The sequence below is a fragment of the Hypanus sabinus genome, chromosome 7 (genome assembly GCF_030144855.1).
Source record: "Hypanus sabinus isolate sHypSab1 chromosome 7, sHypSab1.hap1, whole genome shotgun sequence".
NCBI lineage: Eukaryota > Metazoa > Chordata > Chondrichthyes > Myliobatiformes > Dasyatidae > Hypanus > Hypanus sabinus.
In genome coordinates, this window is record NC_082712.1 from 43,974,611 (window position 1) to 43,996,228 (window position 21,618).

At 40.2% G+C, this 21,618-nt stretch overlaps 1 protein-coding gene across 1 annotated transcript in view; it reads left to right on the forward strand.

The window, feature by feature from the left end:
* Nucleotides 1-21,618, forward strand: part of LOC132397467 (trans-2,3-enoyl-CoA reductase-like) — a 182,099-nt gene that overhangs the window by 145,533 nt on the left and 14,948 nt on the right. The window contains exon 8 of the mRNA XM_059976299.1: nt 1,877-1,920. Coding sequence (XP_059832282.1) covers nt 1,877-1,920 — 44 coding nt within the window. The remainder of the gene's footprint in view (nt 1-1,876; nt 1,921-21,618) is intronic.

A 21,618-nucleotide genomic window follows, 5' to 3' on the forward strand; every position in this document is an offset into this window, starting at 1 on the left:
GGATCCAGGAGGTGGGGGGCAATTCAGGTCAGGGGATGTTTAGATCAGTGTCCACAGTTGTATTAAAACCTTTTGACAACATTGTGTGCATATCTTCTTGTGATGCTTTCCTATAACATTGGAAAGATTTCATTTTGCTTTGTAATCAGCACATTATCAGAGATCAGGTATAACAAAGTAATGAAAAGCATCAGTCATTTTAATGGGAATCCTATCATTTTTCTTTCCTAATTGTGATAGGATACTAGGAAAATGTGTTCTGCCAAGTGAAATTTCAGGAAAATTTAGAATGAAATAACAAAACCCAAATGATTGTGCAAACAGCAAATCAATATTGCTGCAGCTAAGAAGCTTCTTTGTCAGTATTGGATGAAATGCTTTGAGCAAAAAAGAGTTTGCCGGAGGTACTAGAGATTTCAGTAGGATCTGTAAGATTGGAAGGAATTATTCAGCATCTTGGATCAAAATGTTTCAGCAGGACTGCTTTGAGATGTATAACTGAGGGAGAATGGTACAGGATACCATCAGCAAGTCCAACAGGATACAAAGCAAGGCTCACCAGGGACGAGGAAGATAATTTCAGAAAAGTCTAGAAGCTGTGCCTATTCTTCATGAATCAGGGAAGGTTATGTGGAAATTGATTCAAGCCATTCATTAATATGTGGATATGCTGAAAAATAAATGGCAGGAACTTCAGTATCTAAGGGGGCACAATTTACAACAATTGCAAAATAATATCAAAGAATTTTTTTATTTTGGATTCATTTTGCCCTGGAATGCTTTTCCTAAAAGGAGATTCAACAGAACCATTGAAAAGTCACTTGAATTGTTCCTTGAGGAATGAATACAATATTTTTGAAGAAATAGAGGGAGAATGTGATTCCAAGGGACGTCTTTCAAATGCCAATATTGCTGTAATGGGCAGAGCGACAGATTTGTACCTGGAATCTCTGATGATGTACATCTTTTAAAAGGTAACAGAATGTATTCAGAATTTAACAGGTTTTCAGGGTCCGTTTTCACTGTAACTAAAAATAAAGAGATCATTTATGGAAAAGTAAGTTGTCGGATAAGCGCAGGCAGAGCAAGGAAAGCTTGGGGCACCGAAGCATAAATATGTTTTTTGGACTTGTGCCAGTTCTAACATTCAGATTTAGAAGTTTAACAAAGAGCTAATGCAGGACTGGAAATGATTTTAAATTTTAATCCAGCCAATTGTTTTGGGAATTCCATTTCAGTTTTTGAATTTTAAAACGGAATACATCATTAAAGTCATAATTAGACCAAAATGTTCTCCTTCTGTGTATTATTTAAATTTCCTTACAATTGTCAAACACAATTTAATAATAATTTGGGCTTTCGATACCAACCCATGAGGATTAGGATAATGGGTCATAAATTGCTGTAGTGAGGCATTTAACGATGAGTACCATTGTTTAGACTTACTCATGCATACTTAAGATTTTTACAGCTTTTGCCTGGTTTGTTGCTGGTAATGTTAACAGCAAAAGAATTAAAGGAACTGGGACCAAATTGCACAGGAAAAGGAAGTGGATATATCTCCTTAAATGAAATGAATTAAGCTGCTAACTCTTCTACTGCATGCCAGTGCAGTTAGAAATAAATGCTAACATCCCTGAGCAATTTAGAAATGCTCAGTCTTGGCCATTCGCTATTGCTCAGTAACCTATGGTTTAAAGCCTTCCTTTGCCTTCTTTTTAGTCTGATGTTTCATAATTATTTATATTCATTTTCTGATGGAGAAGTTGATGAATACATCAGGAGATGGCAAGACTTTGTGTTTCAATATGCAGACCTTGCTGATTTTTCTTACTATCCCCAGCCTAAAATGAGATCCCATTTTCTTTTTTTCCAGGCTTTGGTAACAGACAAATCATTCCAGCCTTGGTCTGTTTCCTGGTATGTACAAACTCAGTTTATCATGCACTCTGTTGGTATATTTGATAAAATTGAGAAGTACTTTGACAAAATGTTGCAAGCATGAAATGTTAACTATTTCTTGTTTTACATGGGCACTGTCTAATCTGAGTGTTTTTAACATTTGCTACCTTTATTCCAGCATCTACGGTCTACAGATTTTCATTACTGCCATGTAATAATTCCCCTTAAGATAAGTGAATTTATGCAATATACAACCTTGAAATTCTTGTTCATTGCAGGCATCCACAAAAACAGATTGTCCCAAAGAATGAATGACAGTAACAACATTAGAACCTTAATGCCCCCTACTCCTTCTCCCTGTCCCCCCACACTTACTTCAACAAAAAAGCAACAGCACCCTCCACCCAGCAAGCAAGCAACAGCAAAACCCCCAGGTCCCTGCATGATCTGCAGTACAACAAAGATTAATTGTTTACCTCACTGCTCATCATACCACAGGCTCTCTCTCTCTCTCTTCCCCCTAATAAAGGGGCAGAGAGGTGTCACTCAGCGAGAGGAGAAACCAATGAGACAGAAAAAGACTTGCTGATTCATGGTGTTAAAGTCTATCATGTTGCTTTTATTTCCGAGTTTTCTGACTCAAGAATTGGCAACAAACACTCTCTCTCTCTCTCTCTCTAGACAGAGAGACAGAGACAGAGAGAGAGAGAGAGAGAGAGAGAGAGAGAGAGAAAACAGTTTAAACAATTTGCTGAGTACAAAGCCCTCCACTGTTCCCAATTTTTTTTTAATTTTACCCCGTAACACTTCAGTTGGTCGCACAGTCATAGAATTGGTTCATACCCAGGGTCACAGAGCCTCAGAGCCCCAAAGGCAAGCTCATCTTCTAGGCCGCATCCCTGGGATATCAAGAAACAGCCGGTCAATGAGTCCCAGAAGCAGGTCCCATTGCCACATAAAAAGAAGTTTGAGTGTAGCTCTAGGTCAGGATCTCCGACAGAGCCCTATCCACTTTGTAAAGGAAAAAACCCTGAATGCACGACACATTGAACCTTGAAGTGGATATGCTACAGCAGCAGAAGGCCACAAAACTGCACTCGCTGTCTATAGTTCTGCCCTGAACATCCCAATTACTAAGCTTCCACCACCTGCTAAGAATAAAGAATAAATAATTCTAATACTTTTTGGTCCTTTGAATGAAGAAGCTTCTTCATCTTGATCTTGATCTAAAATAACAAATCTCTTGTACTAAGATTGTAAGTGTTCATTCTAGATTTCCCAACAAGGCAAATATCTGAAACTTACACAGTCAATTTTTTTAAGATTTGGATTTGGTTCTGCTAGATCGTCCTTGTTCTTCTAAATTCTATGGCGTGTTCAGACTGGACTCACTCTCCTCTGATGACCAAGCCTTTTTTATTGTTTCCTGCAATACTTTTTCATTCATATGAGGTGGCCCACCTTCGAGGAGCACTAACTTTTATGCCTGGAGATCTTGCTGAATTTAGTTCAGGCCTCTGAAAGTAAATGTGCCTCTGTCTCTTCTTCAAAGGTGTTCATTTTAAATGGTCTTCTTCAGCTGATGAAGGATAACACTGATGCAATTTACTGAAGTCTTAAATATAGACAGAATGCAACCAGGCTTTGTCTGAATGGTAAATTATTATATGGCATTTTCTGGAATCAAAAGTAATGGCCTCGATTTTTAAATTCTCATAATCTCTATCTCTAACCTTCAGCCTACAGTTTCTGGGATTGTTATGTTTGATATATCATCTACACCTGGTTTTGTCAGACCTCCATCAGCATCTATATCTTCAGCTGTATAGGCTCTGAGCTCTGAAACTATCTCCCCAATTCCTTCCAACTGCCTCTCACATCTTAATGCTACCTTGGCCAGCCATGATAAATGTGTCTGGGCGGAAGTATGTAGGTGGCACAGTGTTGTAGTAACAGCTCTGAAAGCCCATGTTCAATCCTGACCTCGGGTACTATCTGTTTGGAATTTGCATGTTTTCCCTGTGACCCTGCAGGCTCCCCTGGGTGCTGCTGTTTCTTCCTATATTCCAAAAGCATGAGGGCTGGTAGGTTAATTGTTCTTTAAAAAATACCTCCAGTGGCAGTGGCCCAGTGGCAGATTCTGGGAGGAAATTAGTGGTACGAGGGGAGAATGAAATGGGAATAATTTAGAATTGGTGTAAATGTGTGGCTGATGGTTGTCATGGACTCTGTAGGCTGAAAGACCTGTTTATATGCTCTACAACAGCAATGCCTTTGTATGTCAAAGCTGATATATCATTGCATGCTGCTTTTGCTCTTGAAAATTGCTCTTGAACCAGTGAACATTTTCTCAAGCATTTGGTAAAAATTCGATATTCTGATGTAGAGAAGAGGTCAGGTCGAAAAGAGTTCATTTTTGAATATCTCTTAGGATATTTTTGCATTGCTAGGGCTCCTCTTGAAATGCAGAAAACTCTGTGTTTTTTGCTGCAGGTACAAATCACATATGCCTGCAGTCAACAGTGTATGACACTGAGGTGTAAAAAGGGAGCTTACTCCACTTCCACTAAAATAACCAAACAAAATATCTGAAAGACTTCTACCCTGATGATCTTTGATCAAAGAATATAATATAAGCAGGCGTGAATGGCAAAGCATTCCAAATATTAATTAGTAATCCACTTTTTGGCCTTTGGGACTAGCCAACTCTTTGTTGCCCCCTTTATCCTGAGATAAAGTCCTGGTTAAAGTTGGACGTGCAGACATAGAGATGCAGTTTGGCTTCAGCCAGGAATCTGTGAATCAGGTTGGATAGAATGCACTGTGGCTTTGCTTTGCAGAGTTGGCACTTGAGTGCATGTGACTATACAGGGTCTGTGGGAGTCCCTAGTTACAGCACACTGATGACAAGAAACATTTCGCAATTCAGTGCTGTGTGTATGCTACTTGGGTTGAGTAAACTGGACCAAAGTGTTACCACCAAAACCAAATTCTTGACTGGCAGACCATTCACACAGTATCCAATCTTCTTTGTTTCCTGTGCTTGATCATTTTCCCATCTCATGTTTGCTGCTAAGAATACACTATTCTCTCTTTGATTATGTAATGTATTGGAGCTATATTTCGAACCCCCATCCATGATTTTCCAGAAGCCTACAGTTTATTTGTAAATTATACTTGCCACACTTGTCGTCTCCCCTTAATGTTTCAGCAGGTTATATCATTAAAAGACCCATGTCACATTCTTGCTACATTTATTACTTTGAGGAAAATGGTTGTATTTATGTGAACATGATTCAACATTTTTTAATAAATATTGAAACAGCTAGCCATTCTCACCATTCCCTCAGGATGGAGCAAGTTACCGAGTAACAAGGAGATTTGTAGTAGAGCTGCTACATTTTAAACAGCATTTTTTCTCTAAATCATGTAAATCTACATGTTTTGTTATTAAAATGTCCATTTTAGGTCACACAAATAAGTCATAATGAGGTTAGATTATTGTGCTTATGCACACCAATTGGTTAGATCTCTTGGTCCTTGAGATGTTATGTTCTAGCTAATGGTAAGTACTTGGTAGAGAGTACACAATATAGACATGATGAAAGATGCAGGACTGTAAAAATGAGTATTGTGTGATTTATGGCAGATATCTGACCCACCAATATTGGTTGGAACCTTGATTTAACTCTCTTGTATCATTTGTTTTAATAATATATGAGATTAATTTTATGAGAGAGATTTATTGTGATTTTACACTGTTTCTGAACCAGCCATAGGTTGCTACTTTCCATTAATCAGATGGCCGATTTCATACAAAAGGTTTGACAAGCACAAGCTTTATTTGGAATGTAATGAGCTTTGGATATGCCAATTGGCTATTTGAATTCAACAGGAATGCATATGATCTCCTTCTTTCTTCAAAGACCTATTTGTTGTTTTGTTACAGCTGTACAGAAATTTACCATTTCACTGCAGAACCAGGCAATTTTATTTTATAAAAATTAATGAAAATTAAACCACATTAACTCGGATTAAATTAGTCAAAATTCCTGTCCATCATATTTTGTTTTTCTAACATTATACCTTCTCTTCCTGAGATTTTTCCTCTTTTTCTGCATCAAAAGTAGGATTTCCAAAGTGAAATTGACATCCTTTGTATGGTCATTCTTTTCATGCAAATTTGACAAGGTGTTTGACTATGTGAATCATCATGAATGGGCGCAGTTAAATCAATGCAACACACACAAAATGCTGGAGGAGCTCAGCAGGCCAGGCAACATCTATGGAAAAGAATAGTCGATGATTCGGACCATGACCCTTCATCAGGACTAGAGAAAAGAAGATGAGAAGTCAGAACAAAAAGGTGAAGGGAGGGGAGGAAGAAATACAAGGTAGTAGGTGATAGGTGAAACCGGGAGAGTGGGAGGGATGAAGAAAAGAAATGGGAGGTTGATTGGTGAAAGAGACAAAGGGCTGGAGAAGGTGGAATCTGAGAGGAGGGGACAAAAGACCATGGAAGAAAGGAAAAGAGGAGGAGCACGAGAGGGAGGTGATAGGCAGTTAAAGAGATATAATGGGACAGGGAAATGGGAATGGAGAATGTTGAGCTTCCAGTAATGATCTCCCCTTCACCATTCCCCATTCTCAATTCTCTCTGTCACTTAATTTCCTTACCTTCCCATTGCCTCCCTTGGTGATCCTCCCCTTTCCCTATCCTCCATGGCCTTCTCTCCTGTCCTATCAGATTCCCCCCTTTATCCCTTTCATCAATCATCTCTTTACTTCACCCCTCCCCACCCCCTTCGTTTCATCTATCACTTACTACCTTGTTTTTCTTCCTCCCCTCCCTCCACCTTCTTTCTCTGACTCCTCATCTTTTGTTTCCAGTCCCGATGATGGGACTCAGCCCAAACCTTTGACTGTATTCTTTTCCATAGATGTTGCCTGGCCTGCTGAATTCCTCCAGCATGTTGTGTTTTACTTGAATTTCCAGTATCTGCAGATTTTCTCTTGTTGGTCACAGTTATATCTATAGTTCTTGTTCACACATAATTGCATTTTTCTAGGATCTGAGTACAAGTCATAGTCCCAAAGAGCTGAAGGCATGATTTGGTCTACTGATTCACACCACACACAAGGGCAGGTTGTTCAATTCTTCAGTCAGCTACTCACTTCTTTAACTTGTTGAGTCCCAGGGGAAATCCAGATCTTTCACACCGGAAGGTTTTACTTGACAATACATTCAACTCATGTTGTTTATGAAAGGATTAATTTAAATCACTTTCACAATTCTTCACATATAACAATTTTTACTGCAGCCACCTTTAATTTCTGAATCAATAACTAATAATCATTGAGGGGTAAAGATACCAAAGAAATAAAATTAAAAACTAACTGAGGGGTCCGTGATTAAGTTAGCATGGGTGCAGAAAATTTTCACAGGAATTTTGCCTGGACTGGAGGACTTGAGTTATAAGGAGAGGTTGGATTGTCCAAGACTGTTTTCTTCTGGAGTAAGATGCCGAGAGGTGAGCATACAGAGGTTAGTAGTTACCTCAGACTAGGAGGAATTCTAAAATTAGAGGGCCTAGATTTAAGATGAGAGAGTGAAAAATAAATGAGAGGGATCTGAGGGGCAAGATTTGTACATGGGGTAGTCGGTATGTTTATTATTTTCCATAGATGCTGCCTGGCTTGTTGAGTTCCTCCAGCATTTTGTGTGTGTGTTGTTTGGTATATGGAATCTCTTCTCAGAGGAAGAGACATTTAGACAGATAATATTATTAAGATAATCATTCAAGTCGAGTATGTTGTCTATTGGTGGATCCTCAGGCGGACGTAGAGGCTGACCTGGGATCCACATATTCTGGTGCAGTGTGTGCAAGAGTAACAATTAGTGTGTCTGTCTCTCTTTCCAGCTGATCTATAACCATATAACCATATAACAATTACAGCACGGAAACAGGCCATCTTGGCCCTTCTAGTCCGTGCCAAACACTTACTCTCACCTCGTCCCACCTACCTGCACTCAGCCCATAACACTCCACTCCTTTCCTATCCATATACCTATCCAATTTTACTTTAAATGACAATACCGAACCTGCCTCTACCATTTCTACTGGAAGCTCATTCCACATAGCTACGGCACTCTGAGTAAATAAATTCCCCCTCGTGTTACCCCTAAACTTTTTCCCCTTAACTCTCAACTCATGTCCTCTTGTTTGAATCTCCCCTACTCTCAATGGAAAAAGCCTATCCACGTCAACTCGATCTATCCCCCTCATAATTTTAAATACCTCTATCAAGTCCCCCCTCAACATTCTATGCTCCAAAGAATAGAGACCTAACTTGTTCAACCTTTCTCTGTAACTTAGGTGCTGAAACCCAGGTAGCATTCTAGTAAATCTCCTCTGTACTCTCTCTAATTTGTTGACATCTTTCCTATAATTCAGTGACCAGAACCGTACACAATACTCTGAATTTGGCATCACCAATGCCCTGTACAATTATAACATTACATCCCAACTCCTATACTCAATGCTCTGATTTATAAAGGCCAGCATACCAAAAGCTTTCTTCACCACCCTATCCATATGAGATTCCACCTTCAGGGAACTATGCACTATTATTCCTAGATCACTCTGTTCTACTGCGTTCCTCAGTGCCCTACCATTTACCATGTATGTCCTATTTTGATTAGTACTACTAAAATATAGCACCTCACACTTATCAGTATTAAACTCCATCTGCCATCTTTCAGCCCACTCTTCTAACTGGCCTAGATCTCTCTGCAAGCTTTGAAAACCTACTTCATTATCCACAATGGCGCCTATGTTAGTATCATCTGCACACTTACTAATCCAATTTAGCATCCCATTATCCAGATCATTAATGTATATGACAAACAATATTGGACCCAATACAGATCCCTGAGGCACACCATTAGTCACCGGCCTCCAACCTGACAAACAGTTATCCACCACTACTCTCTGGCATCTCCCATCCAGCCACTGTTGAATCCATTTTATTACTTCAATATTAATACCTAACGATTGAACCTTCCTAACTAACCTTCCGTGTGGAACCTTGTCATAGGCCTTACTGAAGTCCACATAGACAACATCCACTGCTTTACCCTCATCAACTTTCCTCGTAACCTCTTCAAAAAATTCAATAAGATTTGTCAAACATGACCTTCCACACATAAATCCATGTTGACTGCTCCTAATCAGACCCTGTCTATCCAGATAATTATATATACCATCTCTAAGAATAGTTTCCATTAATTTACCCACCACTGATGCCAAACTTACAGGCCGATAATTTCTACAAGAACTTTTGTCAGGATCTTTGGGAGGTATTGTCCCATGTCTTTCAGGTCTCTACTGTAGGTGGTTCATGATCCAGCTCAATACAGCAACGTAGAAAGAATGACTGCTCTATAAACTAAAAGTTTGGTTTGGACCTTCAAAGCCTCTGTTTCTTAATCTTGCATAGACTTCACTAGCACTGCTCAGACAATGGTTGAACTCTGAGTTGATGCCTACTTTTGACGATGTGATGCTATTGGGTGTGCTGATAGTGAAGTTCTGAACTCAAACTATACAAAGTTCAAAGTTCTAAATTCAAAGCAAATTTATTATAAAATTTATTATATAATTTATTATAAAAGTAGAAATATTGTGAATACCTAGAAGAAGCTACTGACACAATAAAGGAAGCCCTGAATGCCACCAGAGATGGAGGATCTTCATTGCTGCCCTACACATCAGTATGAAATGGTAATAAATAAGCAGTCACAGTAAATTCAAAGAAACTTAATAGAGCCAATGAAAGACCACACACAAGATGGACAAATAACCAATGCGCAAAGGTAATAAATTGTGCAAATATAAAACTTAAAGATACAAAATAATAATAATAATAATAATAATAATAATAATAATAATAATAATAATAAATAAATAAATAAATAAATAGATAGATAGATAGATAGATAGATAGATAGATAGATAAATAGATAAATAAACAATAAATATCGTGAACATGAGGTGAAGAGTCCTTGAAGGTGAGTCCACAGGTTGTGAGAGCAGTTCAGTGTTGGGGAGAGTGAAGTTGAGTGAAATTATTCCTTCTGGTTCAAGAGCCTAATGGTTGAGAGATGATAAACGTTCTTGAACATGGTGTTGTGGGCCTTGAGGCTCTGTACCACCTTCCTGATGGTAGCAGCAAGGAGTGAGCTTGGCATCGATGGTAGGGTCCTTGATGATGAATGTCCTGTGATAGCACTCCACGTAAACGTGCTCGATTGTGCGGAGGGCTTTAGCCGTGCAGGACAGGCTGTATCCATTATATTATATAGGGCATTGGTGTTTCCATACCAGGCTGTAATGTAACCAGTCAATATACTCTCCACTGCACATCTATAGAAATTTATCAGCATTTCAGATGACACACCAAATCTTCACACACTTTTAATTAGAGGTACTGCTGTGCATTCTTTGTAATGATATTTATGTACCAGAACCAGGACAGATCCTCTGAAATGATGACACCGAGGAATTTAAAGTTGCTAACCCTTTCCATCTCTGATCTTCTGATCAGCACCGCCTCATGGACCTCTGGTTTTTGCCTCTTGTTGTCATTAATCAGTTTCTTTGCCTTGCTGACGTTGAGTGAAAGGTCATTGTTGTGGCACCACTCAACCAGATTTTCAATCTCCCTCCTATATGCAGATTTTTTTTATCTCTTTTGGTTTGGCCAACAATAGTGATGACAGCAAACTTGAATATGACATTGGGAACAGTCACAAAATGCTGGAGGAACTCAGCAGGTTAGGCACCATCTGTGGAAAAGAGTACAGCCGATGTTTCGGGTGAGATTACAAATCCTGCCGAAGGGTCTTGGCCTGAAACATCAACCGTTCTCTTTCTCTGAGATGCAGCCTAGTCTGCTGATTCCTTCTGCATTGTGTGTGTGTGTTGATTGGATTTCCAGCATCTGCAGATTTCCTCTTGTTTGTGATGGCACTGGGGAAGTTCTCAGCCTCACAGTCATAAGTATAAAGTCAGCACGGGCGGTGGGGGCAGGTGGTTCTAAGCACACAACCTTGTGGTGACCATGTGCTGATGGCGATTATGGAGGAGATATTGCTGCCAATCCAAACTGACTGGGGTCTGCATATGAGGAAATTGAGGATCGAATTGCACAAGGAAGTATTGAGGCCTAGGTCGTGGAGTTTACTAATTAGATTTGAGAAGATAATAGTTTTGAATACCAAGCTGTAATCAATAAAGAGCATCCTGATGAATGCATCTACACTGTCCATATGTTTCAGGGTTGAGTGAAGAGCCAATGAAATAAAATCTGCTGTCGACCTATAGTGATGGTAGGCAATTTGGAGTGGATCCAGGCAAGAGTTGTTAATGTTTCATCACCAAACCCTGAGGCAGGTTATCATGTTCCCTTATAATTGAAGCCTGCTTGAAGCAGATAGGTATCTCAGAATGTCGAAGCAAGAGGTTAAAATATCAGTGAACAGTCAAGTCAGTTGATCAGCACAGTTCTTTAGTACTCTGCAGGGTGCTTTCCATGGGTCACCTTCCTGAAGGATGCTCTCACGTCAGCCTCAGAGACTGAAATCACAGGGCTGTCAGGGCTGTGGGAGGTTGTGAAGTTGCCTCCATGTTTTAACAGTCAAATCAGGCATAAAAGGCATTAAGCTCATCTGGAAGCAGAACCTTTTGTCACCTATGTCCCTCTTTCACTTTGTAGGAGATGATAGCATTCAAGCTGTGCCACAGCTGTCGAGCATCCTTCAGTGATTCACGTTTGGTCCTGAGTTACCACTTCACATGTGAGATGGCGTTCTGGAGCTCGTACCTGGACCTCTTGTACTTTACTTGGTCACCAGGCCTGTATGCCATTGACCTGGCCCTCAGTAAATTGCTAACTTGTTGGTTCACCCAGGGCTTCTGCTTAGGGATTGAATGATTTTGCGGGGGCACCCTCACCTGTGACTGTTTTACAAAGTCTGTGGCAACCATAGTGTATTCATTCAGATCCTCTGAGTGCTTGAACACGGCTCAGTCCACTGACTTGAAGCAATCACACAGCTACTCCCCTGCCTCCCACAACCACCTCATTGTTGTTCTTTTCTTTGGAGTCTTGCTGTTTAGCCTCAGCCTGTATGCAGGTAAAAGGAAGACAGCCAGATTTATTTATTTATTGAGGTACAGCACAGTGCAGGCCCTTCCAGCCCTTCAAGCTGTGCTGCCCAGCATTCCCCCGATTTAATTCTAGCCTAATCACAGGACAGTTTACAATGACCAATTAATCTACCAACTGGTACATCTTTGGACTGTGAGAGGGAGCCAGAACACCCGGAGGAAACCCACATGATCACAGGGAGAACAGGCAGCAATGAGAATTGAACCCGAGGCACCCATACTGTAAAGAATTGTGCTAACCACTATGCTGCTATGTTGCTTTATATGATATACCCTCACAAGTACCCTCATTATACTGTAACTATCAATCTTCAAAGACTAGTTCTTTTTTCTGTTTATACTACATGGTGAGCTAGCTGCCAATGCCTCCTATTTGAGTGGTGGGACCCCCCCTCCCCATCAATAAAGAGATACTTTCAGCTAACAAAGTTATTTAAATGAAGTTCATTTATTTTCAATATTACATGCTTAAATTCCAACAGCATTCTTAAAACACATTTAAAACTGACAAAGTATTTCTATCTTATAAAAGACCTCCAAATTACAAACCGTTTCTATAACAGAAAGGATTTCAAAAAACAATGTATAATTTCTATGAGCTGAAAAGACCTACAGTATCCATGATACACAAACAAACCAGTTGTCCGTCACAGAAATCGAAGGCAGAGAAATGGATTCTAATTCACCCTATTCTTCTCGCAAGATTCTTGATGTTCATAATAATCCTGAATGTCTCCCTAAATTTATACTGCCTTTTTGTTACGTGGCTGACTTCACACACGTGTGATATTTTCTCAGATACTTTTCAACACAAGTGCTCTAAAAGCTTCTGGAGACTGAGCTTCCAGGTACCCACAATTAATTCCGTGAGGCTACGGTAACTCCATGTGTATACAAATATTCCAACTTATTAATAGATCAGCTATTGCTATTTTAAGTGATATTATCCATTTGTTCTGCAAATTTCCTTGAACTAAACAACACAACCAACGTTGTCTGCTTTGAAACAAGCATAAATATCATACTCATTGTCTTACACTGCACCTCTTCAGCAGTTGGACCAGGAGCTTTAAGACAAATCTGCTGTATGGACAGTACTACTATTTGCAAAGATGTCTGTTTAACCGCAAACTGTTTATCGCTCACCAGTTACATTAAGAACTGAAGACTGGCTCCCATTTATGACCAGAACCTAAGCAAAGACTATTAGTGGGAAGTTCTTCAGAAACCTCCCTGATCTTTAGAAGTTTTTAGCCACTATGTTTAGCAGTCTGAGCCTGGTTTAAAAAAAAAATGCCCCCCTGGCCCAAAGACTGAATATCCATCCAAGGAGAGAATGTTGCCAAGGCAGGGAAAGTGATTTACATTTTCAAGGGTGATTTATCCTACCTTTAAGGAAGGTTGGATAAATGACTTCTTGAGTAGTGACTGGTATAGGACCTATAACTATTTTATGTTCAAGTCAAAAGCAAAGCCATTCGGGATGCATAGGAGGTAGTCTTCTGAGTGTGCTGTAGCAGTGTTGCCATCCACGTACTGAATACATGGGTAGGAAAAGGTTTAGAGTGGTATGGACGAATGAGATGAGGGTAGGTAAGACATCTTGGTTAGTATGGTTGATCTGACCTAAAAAGGTTGTTCCCATGGTGTATATCTTAACTCCATGTAAGAACATATTGTGGGGCGCACTGGGGAGGGTGAGAGCATGGTTGACTGCTCGCCACTGCATTCCTAATGACCAGTGCTATTTATTGTCCTTGTGTTAAAATGTTTTTGTGGGATTATGGTGAGATGTTCAAGTTAATTTATTGATAATTTGTAGCTTGGGTTATACAGTTATTCACAAGAGTGTTTGTGGGTTTCCCTGACTGTAACTGAGGTGAGTAATAATTACCTCCCCCATCTGTTTGTTCTCTCCCTAGATCACAGCGCCCAGTCTGTTTTTGTGTTTATCATAATGAAACCTGTTGTTGAGTTTAAATAGTTTACTCGTCTGTCATCACAGAATGAATGCTCGCAACAATGTAGTTGATTGTAGCAAGTTCAACAAGACGCTCTTCAATAGATAAAAATGACTCCAATTGTTGAAGGTTGTACATTCTTTAGAATTTGGAAGAATAAGAATGATACAACAAAAACAAAGCTCACTGTAAGGAGACGTAAAGAATAACAGTGTAAGAGTTAGATATTTGCCTTGCTGGGAAATCTAGAGCCACCAATTACAATCTCAAAGTTCAAATCATATTTATTTTCAAAGTACATAGATGACACTATATACTACTGTTCGCAGGCTTTCACTGTACAGTTATAGAGACTTAGAACACAGCAACACAGAAGCAGGCTCTTTGGCCCATCCAGTCTATGCTGAACTAACAATCCGCCTAGTCCCATCAACCTGTGCCCAGACCATATTTCAGGAAATGTAAAAGAGTCTTGAACCAAATTCAGAGCAGCTGAGATGATTACTTTAATAATAAACTGCAAAATAACAAGCCGCAAAACAAGAGGGAATAGATACTAAATATAATGGATAGCAAAGTACCTGAAATCTAGGAGCAACTGGTTGAGGTTGGATGGTTTAATGGGAGAAAAAGGGAAGTGGATATGAGCTACGTTTATATAGGCTGCAGGTGATGGGTTGGAAATGAATGGCAGGTGACTCCCTTCAGTTGGGTCGAGACAGGAAAGTGCCAGACCCTGCAGGCCTGACACTGTAGCCCTCCATGCCCCTCTCATCCATGCACCCATCCAAATTTCTGTTAAATGTTGAAATTGAACCGCCATCCACTATTTGTGCTACAAGCTCATTTCAGGCTCTCATCACACTCAGAGTGAAATGTTCCCATTAATGTTCCCCTATCTCTTCACCTTTCACCCTTAACCCATGACCTCTAGTTCTACTCTCACTCATCCTCAGTAGACAATGCCTCCTACATTTACCCTATTATATCCCTCCTCATTGGTTATATCTGTATCAAGTCTCCCCTATTCTCCTACAATCTAGGAAATTAGGTCCAAACCTATTCAACCTTTCCTTATAACTCAGGTCCTTAAGTCCGAGCAACATCCTTATAAATTTTCTCCGCACTCTTTCAATCTAATTGATACATTTCCTGTAGGTAGGTGACTAGAGCAAGATTTAAACTAATGTGGCAGGGGGATGGGAACAAGTGCAGAGAGACAGAGGGGTGTAAAATGAGGATAGAAGCAAAAAGTAGTAAGGTGAAAAGTAAAAGTGGCAGGCAGGCAAATCCAGGGCAAAAATCAAAAAGGGCCACTTTTCAATATAATTGTATAAGGGCTAAGAGTGTTGTAAAAACAAGCCTGAAGGCTTTGTGTGTCAAAGCGAGGAGCATTCGTAACAAGGTGGATGAATTGAACAAGGTTAGTTATTAATGAATATGATATAGTTGGTATGACAGAGACATGGCTCCAGCGTGACCAAGGATGGGAGCTCAACATCCAGGGATATTCAATATTCAGGAGGGATAGACAGGAAAAAAAAAGGAAGTGGGGTAACATTGCTGGTTAGAGAGGAGATTAATGCAATAGAAAGGAAGGGCATTAGCCTGGAGGATGTGGAGTCGATGTGGGTGGAGCTGCATAACACTAAGGGACAGAAAACGCTGGTGGGAGTTGTGCACAGGCCACTTAACAGTAGTAGTGAGGTTGGGGATGGCATTAAACAGGAAATTAGAAATGCGTGCAATAAAGGAACAGTAGTCATAATGGGTGACTTCAATCTACATATAGATTGGGTGAACCAAATTGGTAAGGGTGCTGAGGAAGAGGATTTCTTGGAACGTATGCGGGATGGTTTTCTGAACCAACATGTTGAGGAACCAACTGGAGGGCAGGCCATTCTAGACTGGGTATTGAGCAATGAGGAAGGGTTAGTTAGCAATCTTGTCATGTGAGGCCCTTTGGGTGAATGACCATAATATGGTGGAATTCTTCATTAAGATGGAGAGTGACATAGTTAATTCAGAAACAAAGGTTCTGAACTTAAAGAAGGGTAACTTTGAAGGTATGAGACGTGAATTAGCTAAGATAGACTGGCAAATGATACTTAAAGGGTTGACGGTGGATATGCAATGGCAAGCATTGAAAGATCGCATGGATGAACTACAACAATTGTTCATTCCAGTTTGGCAAAAGAATAAACCAGGGAAGGTAGTGCACCCATGGCTGACAAGGGAAATTAAGGATAGTATCAAGTCCAAAGAAGAAACATACAAATTAGCCAGAAAAAGCAGCACACCTGAGGACTGGGAGAAATTCAGAATCTAGCAGATGAGGACAAAGGGCTTAATTAGGAAAGGGAAAAAAAGATTATGAGAGAAAGCTGGCAGGGAACATAAAAACTGACTGTAAAAGCTTTTATAGATAAGTGAAAAGAAAAAGATTGGTTAAGACAAATGTAGGTCCCTTACAGTCAGAAACAGGTGAATTGATCATGGGGAACAAAGACATGGCAGACCGATTGAATAACTACTTTGGTTTTGTCATCACTAAGGAGGACATAAATAATCTTCCGGAAATAGTAGGGGACCGAGGGTCTAGTGAGATGGAGGAACTGAGGGAAGTACATGTTAGTAGAGAAGTGGTGGTAGGTAAATTGAAGGGATTAAAGGCAGATAAATCCCCAGGGCCAGATGGTCTGCATCCCAGAGTGCTTAAGGAAGTAGCCCAAGAAATAGTGGATGCATTAGTGATAATTTTTCAAAACTCCTTAGATTCTGGATTAGTTCCTGAGGATTGGAGAGTGGCTAATATAAGCCCACTTTTTAAAAAAGGAGGGAGCGAAAAACCAAGGAATTATAGACTGGTTAGCCTGGAGAAAATACTAGAGTCAGTTATCAAAGATGTGATAACAGCACATTCAGAGAGCGGTGAAGTGGAATTCTCTGCCACAGGAAACAGTTGAGGCCAGTTCATTGGCTATATTTAAGAGGATGTTAGATATGGCCCTTGTGGCTAAAGGGATTGGGGGTATGGAGAGAAAGCAGGTACAGGGTTCTGAGTTGGATGATCAGCCATGATCATACTGAATTATGGTGCAGTCTCTAGGGGCCGAATGGCCTACTCCTGCACCTATTTTCTATGTTTCTATGTAGAACTGCACACAATACTCCATAATAGGCCTCAGCAACGTCTTACAACATTTCAGCATAACATCACAACTCCTGCACTCAACACTTTGATTTATGAAGGCCAAAGAAATACAATTGAATCAATGAAATACTCAGTAAAAAAAAAATTGGTTATTTTGGACAAAGATAATGAGAAATTTATTTTTAAAAAGTAAATACTTTTTTCAAAGCTGTAATTTTTTAGAAATTGGTGTTTTTGAGGCATCTGGAAGCCAAGTAGCATGCTCAGGTCAGATGTCTATAGATTTTGGATCCTTAAGGAAATAAGGAATGAGGGTCCTGTGGGAAGGAAATGAACTTATTGAATGTCAGTATGTGAAAATCAGATGATTGCAGATGTTGAAGATCAGAAATGAAAATAGAACAACCTGGAGAATCTCTGCATTTGCTAATAATAACTTATTCTCTCCTACTAAGTTATGCTGAATGGTTGTGGATCCAAAATGTTAACTATTTCTCTCTCTAGAGATCCTACGTGACCCCTGAATGTTTCCAGCATATTTTGTTTTTAATGAATGAATGCCAGTTTGGGAATGGAGGAGTGAAAGGCCTGTATGTGCCATTTATTTTTTTTATGTACAACATCCATATCTGAATTTGTGCTGAAAAGCAAAAGGTTAACTTCTACACTTTTAGAAATATCATTTGCTGCCTTTATGAACCAGGCATTTAGACATGTCCCAGAGGTAATCATTTTTGACAGATGGTGCTGTCGTTTAGATTTGTGTTAAATTAGTTCATGTCTTAAGTAGTTTCTGGGGAAAACATTCATAACACCAGTTTTAGGAAAATATATTTATTTAAAAACACATTCACACAAGGTAAATACGGATTTGTGGAAAAATGTTCCCCTGCAGTACATGATTCTAATGTTTGTTAATAAGTGATATATTCATGAACCAATATATATTTATGATTGAATCACTTATGGCTAGGATATAGCAGGGAAATGTTGACAAAGTTATGAACAATACTCTGTGTAACCGATCACAACTTTTGGATTTCTGCATTGGCCCAAGGAGAAGCAGAAGTCCCAAAGATGTGGCCAAAAGCTTTGCTCCAACACTGCACCCTTTATGCAGTTTGGCACAGGGATGGGGACCAGGACAAAATGAGGGTATGGTATAAATGTGATGAAAGATCCTACACTCAGTCAAACGAGATGCAAATGGTCTTTCCCACTCAGTCATAATGAATGGGAGCAGGAGTGTGTTATGTGCTTCTTATCAAGTTCTGGATATGTCGAGAATTGAAAAAAAAACATATCCTTTCTAAATCTTTCCAGTTATCTAGTATTGTCATACTATGAAATGTAGATTCTTCATGGATCTAATAATCCTTTTGAAGCATTTACACTTCTTTTGAAGTGTTTTGGTGTGAGAAGATTCTTGCTTTTTGAAGTGAAAAGACATTTGTAAAGATAAGCTTTGTCATATGTATATCAAAACATCGAAACATACAGTGAAATGTTGTGGTTGAGTCAAAAACCAACACAGTCCAAGGACTGTACTGGGGGCAGCCTGCAAGTTTTGCACATCTCACTAACCCTAACCATACATCTTTGGAATGTGGGAAGAAACTGAAACATTCAGAGGAACTCTATGCCGACAAAGGAGAATATACTAACCCCTCACAGGCAACTGTGAGAGTTGAACCTCAATCGTACAGCCAGCACTGTTAAGCATTGTGCTACTGTTGGCCTTTCACCTGATTTTGCTCCTTTATTAACATATATGAAAGATTCTAAATGTTTTAAGTAATGCTCTCTGCTTTATGATTCTAAGTTGGGGGATCATAGCTTGAATGGGTTATACAAGTTTCATCTATTCATGGGTGGGACTGATTTTATTGCAGGCTTCACAACTTGTATTCCAATGTCCACTGGGTGTTCCTTTCCACCCTGCCTGCAGCTGCTGCTATAGATGGAGAAATTGCCACACTGGAACTAATTCAGGAACATCCACATACTGTGTAATGAAATAAACCTCCTTCCGATGGAAACTCAAGTTTCAATCATTAGAGGGTATTGGAGTCATATAAGATCATGAGGGGCAGGGATAGGGTGAATGCAAGCAATTTTTTCCCAGGATGGGAAAACCAAGAACTAGAGGGCATAAGTTTAAGGAGAGAAAGGAAACAATTAATATGAATCTGAGAAGCAACATTTTCACCCAGAGGGTGGTCTACTTATGGAACGACCTTCTTGTTGAGATGGTACAATAACAACATTTGGACAGGTACATGCATAAGAAATGTTCAGGTATACGGATCAATGTGGGAAAAGGGGACTAGCTTAGAAGGGCATTTCATTTGTCCTAGAAGAGTTGGGCCAAAGCACCAGTTTTTCTGCTGTATGACTCTATAATGAGCAGCACACATGAACCACTAGAAAATGAAAAGCAACACACAAAAACACCAGAGAAACTGAGCGGGTCTGACAGCATCTATGGAAAAGAGTAAACAGTCAACGTTTTGGGCCAAGACCCTTCATCAGAACAGGTCTTACTAGAAAATGAGTTGCTCCACTAGAAAATTCAAATATGTCATGTACATTCTGAATAATAATTGAAAATTGCTTTGTTCTGTACTCATACTGTGATATAATGAATGTAACCTTCAGTTTGGCTAGCACTTAATCTAGGGGAAGCAGCCCTCAGTCCAGCAAAAACTTAAGAAATCTCATTTGAGTGCATGCTACGCGATGTGTCCCCTGTTACAAATCAGTACCATGAAATGACGAACAATACACAAATTGCGATTAAACGATTGATCTTTATAATTCTTAATTTGACTATATGGTTAGTAAAGAAACAAAAGAAAAAGAAAAGAGCCCATTCTCACAAAACAGTCTAATGCGCAAATATTGGAGCTCGCAGTTTCTCCATTTGTTCCCATCGACCTCCTCCAAGTATAGCTGACCTTCGGACCCTCGCTCCTCCGTTCACTCCATCCGGCGGTCTACCAACACTCTCCATTCATGTCCTCTCTCTTCATTTCTCCCCAACAAAAGACCGTGAATTCCCTTCTCCCAGACCCACGAGAGTGAACAACATCCCTGCATTGGCTAACATACATTCCAAAGGCCCCTCTAGTCATAACCCAAACATTGCAGCTACAGAGAAATGATTACCTTAGAAGTGGAACATTACACAGCGGCCATTACATTAGCAGTGAAATCTTACAGCACGTAACACTCTTCCCCCACCAAATTTAGTCATGTCCTCATGACGTGGAGATAATTTGCCAACCCTTTCTGCAAAACACGGATTCCAATCCAGGTGTAAAAGGCAGTGACATAGTTCCCAAAATGGTAGGGGTCACACTGTGTTCCCTGGTGCATAGGCTAGCCTATCTGGTGGTCTCCTATTTCTCTGAGACCACTGCCCCCCTTCATCTAACTCTTCGGATTCAGCCATTACTGGGGATACTTCCAGTCTACCCGGCGAGGCCTCCCGCAACCTATCACTTGTGTCCACCGGCAACTCAGGCCCCTCTGTCCCGTAGCCAAGCCTCGCTTCATCCCCTGCTGGGTCTTGCTGAAACCCAGGCTAACCACAGATAGCTCCCCCTACTTCATCTGACTCAGTGGGAGAAGGGCTTGTTCCTCGACTTCTCGATTCCAAGCATGCCCAGTAACCCATCGATGAGTCTGCTCTCGAAGTCCCGTCCCTGATCACTATGTATCCACCTAGGATGGCCATAATAGATGAAATACTTCTCTCATAACACGTTGGGCACCCTGGACACCTTCTGGTCCTTGGTAGGAAAAGCCTGTGCATATCTGATGTCGTGGTCTGTGATGATTAAGACATATGCCATGTTGCTGACATTGGGTTCTATTGACAAGAAATCCATACACACCAGGTCCAGGGGCCCCGCACTCTGCAAGCGGGACAAGGGAGCTGCCGCATAGGCATTTGTATGCATCCAATGCACGTCTTGCAGTACTCTTTGACTTGGGGCCAGTAAAACTGGTCTCTGAGCAATCCAGAGGTTTTTTCAACCCCCAGATCTCCAGAATCGTCATGATTTATGACTCTGACCATTGGGTGGAGGTCTTCCTAAATATTCATTTTAGCCATACTGAAGTTCATATCCATGGGTCAGGCTGTCCACTATCAGGAAGTTGCTGTCTTGGTGTAGAGACCTAACAGTGCTCACTTTGTAGCATGTTAAAAATACCAGGAAGACTTGACCCACTGCAGAAATAGCTAGCAGCAGACAGTAAGCAGTTAATGGCAAAATACTTTGGTTGTACCTGTTTCACAGTCTCCAGTGCTGAGAAAGAAAGAAAAAAAAATTTCAAGTAAATTACAGCTGTCAAAATTGAA